The sequence below is a fragment of the Athene cunicularia genome, assembly GCF_003259725.1.
Source record: "Athene cunicularia isolate RWA chromosome 2 unlocalized genomic scaffold, athCun1 chr2_part1, whole genome shotgun sequence".
NCBI lineage: Eukaryota > Metazoa > Chordata > Aves > Strigiformes > Strigidae > Athene > Athene cunicularia.
This window is the reverse complement of record NW_020799095.1, coordinates 103,968,883-103,974,882: the sequence shown is the minus strand read 5'-3', so window position 1 is coordinate 103,974,882 and position 6,000 is coordinate 103,968,883. Positions and strand designations below refer to the sequence as shown.

Here is a 6,000-nt window from a genome sequence, read left to right as displayed (position 1 = left end):
GCCCGCCGTGGCCCTTCCTCCGCCGCCGCCTCCTCCCTGCAGCCGCCCCGTCCCCGCGGCGGAGCTGCGGGCGGCCGGTGGCGCCGGGTGCGGGGGTCTGAGCGCGCCTTTGCCTGAGGCGAGAAGTGCAGCTGCCGTGACGCGTGAGCCTGTCGCCTTATAAAAGTGTTTGGTTCCCGCTACGGAAACGAACTGAGCGATTCCAGGCGCGGGCGGAGAACGGCAGCGGTACCGCTGAAGCTCCGGCGTGCTGGGAACGGTGCTTGCCTGCCGGGCCGGAGAGGGCTCCCACTCGCTCTGGTAAGCAGTTTCGGAGCTCCTGGGCTGACAGAAAGTCTTTGACGTAGCAGAACAAAACTACGTGCAGAAAACAGCCAGGAGATGCCTGGGAACGAGGGTTAGTTCAAGTAGCTATTGGCAGCCTGGGAACGAGGACTAGTTTAGCTATTGGGGATGGTATTGAACGTGTACTTGTGTTACTGCATCCATGTTAATCGTGGCTGAGCGTACAGCAACTTATTTTACATAGGTGGTGCTTTCACATGAAGTACCGGGAGTGTCACAGAAGCATGTTCAACTTCTGGAACCCTTTAACTGAAGATTGACTACTTTTAGATAGCATCACTCGTGGTTCTAGTACTGCAGCTCTTCTTGGAGCAACTCCTGTCAGTACAGAGTGTTGTGTGGGTTTGTAGACAGGTTCTGTCTGTTTGTGTGGTTTGGTGCATTTTGTCCTCCTTTACAAGCGCGTGTGCATGCTGGGACGTGCAAGAGGTTTTCCTGAGCAAGTACCATCCTTTCCTACAGGAATCTAGTTTTCACTGCTAGAGGGAGATCTCTTGAAATGATAGCCAGTATTGTGCTTTTTGCCAACCTTAACTATTTGTCACAAACAGAAAACTTCCTATGCAATCGGCTGCTGACCTGGAGCGTCAGGTCTGTTAAATTGGGTAGTGCCAGTACTGCTTCCGCTGCTTGTCAAGCTGCAGCAGAGTGAAAACCAGCCATGTTCTGGTTAGTGTGTATGGTCGCTGTTGTGGACTGTGTACATGGCAGGAGGCCTCAGCAGGAAGAAGAAATCAAAGCAAATGGTTCTTATCAGTAGTGCTGCTGCCCTGTAGTCAGGGATGGCACTTTAGGTCTTTGTAGACTGCTGTGTGAGAAAAGCAGGTTTTTTTGCTTGAACTCTCTCCTAACAGTTGAGTACAGTTGATAGTTTGTATATCGGTAGTTAGGTGGCTTTTCATCTTTAACTGTTCTGCAAAACTCCCGTTAGGCTTGCAGGCAGAGTGGTAACCTGGGCTCTGTACTCTATTGGAAACAACCCCTGTGTGAAGACAGACGCTGTAATAGCATGAGAAGATCACTCTGATGTAGGTCTCATAGAAGAAGATAAAAGCAGAGTATCTCAGTGCTATTTTTTATACCTTCTTAAAGGATAAGATTCAATTAGCAGTCAAATACTGCTCTGGTAGTCCTGATGAGTTCAACAGAAGTGCCTTGAAGCCTCAGCTGTGTAGGAGACACTAAATATCATTCTTGTCGTGTTTTCTTATGGTATACCAGTGACTGTAGAGACTACCATATAAGCCTTTCAACAGCACAAGGCATAAAGATGAGCTGTGAAAGATACTTTAACCTGTATCAGTTGAGTAATGGAGTAGGGTAATGATGGCAGCACCACTGACTGAACAGATGTCTACTCTCTTGAGTGGGTAGAAGCTTTGCATGTAGGCAGCACAATTCATATAGATTAACCTGCTGATAGTGTCTTATAGCTAATAAATCCAAGCTAAACTATAAAGTTTCTCCTTCAGTGCTGATGGTCTGGCTCAGTACCTCAAAACTTATGGGTGAGGATTTTGGAGCTCTCTTGGTGGGGAGTCTTGTGACCAAATGAGCTCCTGCCTGCACAAGGAGTGCAGGTGTACAAAGTACAGTTGTACGTGCATAGCATTTGGGTGCCTGTGCGTTGATTTCTTTCCGTACTCTGAACTGGCCGCTCAAAACTTCTGTTGGTTATTGCCCATCTCCATTATAGAGCAAATTCTGTTGCTTAAAACGGTGCTTTCTTGATTATTCTGAGTTTTGTTAAGAGCCCCCTTGCTGCCAGCTTCATTTAGGCACTTCATTTAGCTTGTTAGCTAAAACTTTAGGTTCTGCATCACTTGTCTGATGAGTAACTGCATGCAGATTCACTTTCCAGCCACAATTGTAGGAACATTTTCATGCGAGTGATCCTTCTAACTATGACTGATAGCCAGGCAGTTAGTTATTCTTCTGCATCGTTGCATGCTTCAAGCTTACAAAGTGTATTTGAAATTGGAGACTTGGCCTAAATGAAAAAAATCTGTGGGGAATAAACCAAAGTGAAGCAGAAAGACTTTTCTTAGCCATGTTAATATGCGTGTCACTCTACTGCTAATATTTGCTGTAAGACAAACAAATCAGTGTTGTTAACCTAATGGCTATTTTGAGGGAGAAAAATCATGCCAGTTATTTTACCCAGTGATTCAGCTTTCTGCGAGGCTTAAGTTGTTTTAAGATTCTGGTCATGTATATAACTAGCCTTGCTGCATACAAGAGTTGTGCATTTGGATCAGCTTCTTGGTTCCCTTCCCAAGCAGTCTTTTCTTCCTTCTCATCAATATCAAATGGAAACTGGAGGTTCTTAATGTGTTGAAAGTGCATTACTGTTCATACCTGTTGTGTATGTGGGATGTTGACAAATGATACAGGGTGATGATAGGAGTGTGTTTCATCTCAGACATTTGAGAGATTGCTAAAGAAATATTGTGTGGGAGGGGGTGAAAATGGAGGATGAGCTTTGCTTTATTTCCCCCCCCCCGCCTCATCCTGATGGGTAGGCCAGCAAAATGAGCTCTACCTATCCTCATATCTTTTGTCTGTATGGTTCTCAGTGCTGCATTCTGTGTCCCCCTGAAACAGTATCACTCAGCTTCAGAGAAAGTATTACAGACTGGTAACACATTAACATATTTGATCTTTCTCTGGATGCTGGTCCAACTGATTCAATGAGGAACATTATACCTGCCTCAGTAATTTCTGTGTTGCCTCAGACAAGTGGATAGACTCCTGTTTAGAGAAGGTAGCTTCAGGGCTCGAAGGATTACTAGAAGGACTAGTACTGTTTTGTTTTGTTTTCTAGAACTGAAAAGCAGGCACAAACAAGAGTGTTGTGTAACTGCTGCTGGAGAAGGCATCTGTATCCTGTGTCTGTGGTAGATTGCAGGTGACTGATCCACTCTTCTCCTGAAAGTGCTAGAAAGGGCTTGATTACTTTCTTTGTAAAATTCTTTGAAAACAGATTCCCTCTCTCCCTTTGCTGACTGAGCAAAAGGTAGGGTAAAACTCCCTGTATTAGCGTCTTGACAGTCTGTCCTGTTCCGGGCTTGTCTCAGTCTTGAATATTACAAGCTCTGTCACCTTTACAGGCATTTTGTTGCTTACCCAGTGTTCTCACTATCTCTTTTCTTACTGAGTGGCTTCTCATCTTAAACTAGTGGAAGAGGTACCTGCATCTGTTTTAACTGTGAGTGTGTGTGGTGCAATCAAGCTGCCTGTCCTATGCAGCACAGTGAACAGTTTGCTGGACCAATCAACGCATCTGCTAGTATAGGAAAGAGAACTATGTGAGGCGAGAAATATTATTTACAATCATTAACTGACGTCAGAAATCTAGATTCTGCAGGATCTGGTAAACCTAGTGTGTCAGGTGAAGATGCTAAACTGGAGACAGCAATAAACTGTGTATTGTAGCAAGGTCTTTTGAGGCTGCTTTTAAAATTGCTTCTTGACACCTCTTAGAAGCAGTGTATTTAAATGGGACATTAAAATTGCTTTTTGCCTGTGCTGAGATGTGGTGCATCTGGGTCTAGTAGTTACAATAACATAAAAAAAAAAAAAAAAAAAAAGGCAGTGTGGAAAAAGGTTAAGGCATTGCTTAATAACTGTATTCTTCAGGAGACCTGGTAAGTAGCAGTATCACTTGCCGAAAGATCTAAGGCTTCCTGTCTAGTAGAAAGCTGTAAAAATAGCTGTGCTAGCAGGTTTTGTTTTCTCCCTTCTTTGAAAGATGTAAATACCCCTTTTTTGTAGTTCAAGAGTATAGGTAAAATGAGGATTGGCTAGTGATCTTTTATAGTTGCATGTTAACTTTTTTATATTGCACTATTGTGTTTTTTAAAGATAAGGTCAAATCTACAAAGTTGTTTGAGTATCTGATTCCCCTTCAAGTCAAGGTTGGGGGGTGTTGGGTATCTGAGTTCAAGAGCTGATTGTACCAGTCACTGATGGGTACCTTGGGACCTCCATGTGATCACAGAATCTGTTTCCCAGGGTTGGCAGCCAAAATAAGTCTCAGTTAATTCTGAAGAAATACTTGGGCTAATAGACATACTTTTTTTTTTTTTTTCCTCTCTGTGTTGCTTCTGGAAACCTTAAGGGATAAAGGTGAAAACCTTATGAGGAAGAACTAAATGCATACTAGTTACACTTGTAGAAAAACTTGCCTCATTTGTGGCATACAATTCCAGCTCCCAAACCACACTTAGAACCTAGAAAACTGAGAAGCAAGAAAACATGGGTATGTTGTTATTTAACTGCTTTGTTTGAGGAATTTTAATGCCTTTTAGTGGTATGACTGAGTGCTGGACTGTTGAAAATGGCTTCAGAGGAAATAACTATCCTTCTCGTACCAGTGTTAGAATATTAAATAAGGGAGAAAAGTGACATAATGTTAAGCCATAACTTATAGCAGCATGAAGAGATTGCAAAATCATTTCTTTCATATCTTTTTTAGAGATGAGTACTGAAGCAGAACAGCAGCTTCTCCACGATGCTAGAAATGGAAATGCTGAGGAAGTTAAACAGTTGTTGGATACTATGGACAGAGGAGAAATAAGCTTTGATATCAACTGTAAAGGTTAGTAGCATTCCTCAAATGTTTGTAATCTCGCTGTTGAAGCCACATGTAGTGAAACTGTTACTGATAGTATCATATTGCTTTCTTTGGAGTGTTCGGTAGAGTAATAAAAAAACATTTAAACAGCTGCTTTTACCCTGTAGGCCATACTTGTATGGAGGAGAGATCATAAAAGCAGAGTACAGGTTGTAACGTACAGAAAGACTCAGAGTAATTCCTAGAAGCCAAACATCAGCAAAACAAAGGGGTTTTTTGCCTGTGCTCATGCTTATGCCAACTTTGGAGCTTTATAATGGACCATGGTGCCAGGGAATGGTTCAGGGAGGTAAAAAGCCTCCATTATGACTGTAGAAGAGGTTAGGTAATTTATTTGTGCTCTGCAGGTGTGATTATTTTTTTTTTTTAATTTAAAAAAAAAATGTAATGCCCATATTTCATTATCATGTCGTAGGTGCAGCTACATCTCTTGACACTTGCAGGGATGGTTGGGACAAATGTATGCTTTTTACCATTAGCAGTATACTAGGTTAGTTGGGAAAAGAAAGTAAAACTGCTATTCATCTGGTCTGGATTTTTGGCCAACATTAAAGTTTTGCATGTGCATAGCTTACACAGCTATGGCTAAGCACCTTGCTGGTTGAGCACTGAAACTTCAAACTGGAGCTGGATTTGCAAGCTTGCTAGCAATTGCAGACCACCCTATTTCTTTATTCTTTATTTCTCTGTATTTACTTGAGTGTGTTTCTTGTTACTTAAAGTGGATGTCTGTCCCCCTCCTTCTACAGAGACTGGTACTTCTTTGTTCAGCATTTAACTGTTAGGTGGCACTGAGAAGATGATCTTGCAGTGGGAGAGAGCAACTGTGCTTCCTCTCAGCCATTACAGAGGGAACACCTTGCCCTGAAAAGCGGGGAAGCCTGTTATCTGAACAAGCTCTATGCCTTTCCCAAGCCTCGCTCTTAATCATGGGTTTACTCATCCTTTTGTTTGACTACTCAGCCATGTCTGTGTTTTCTCAATAGTTAATGTGCTCACCTCAGAAAAACAAGTTGTAA

At 42.6% G+C, this 6,000-nt stretch overlaps 1 protein-coding gene across 2 annotated transcripts in view; it reads left to right on the top strand.

The window, feature by feature from the left end:
• The first annotated feature begins 17 nt into the window (after positions 1–17).
• The window catches only part of OSBPL1A (oxysterol binding protein like 1A), a 76,862-nt gene continuing 70,879 nt past the window's right edge, over positions 18–6,000 (top strand). The window contains exons 1-2 of one of the 2 annotated variants that reach the window (XM_026841663.1): positions 18–300; positions 4,823–4,945. In XM_026841663.1, coding sequence (XP_026697464.1) covers positions 4,825–4,945 — 121 coding nt within the window. In that variant the 5' untranslated portion in view covers positions 18–300; positions 4,823–4,824. The remainder of the gene's footprint in view (positions 301–4,822; positions 4,946–6,000) is intronic. The other variant, XM_026841664.1, reaches the window with a different exon arrangement.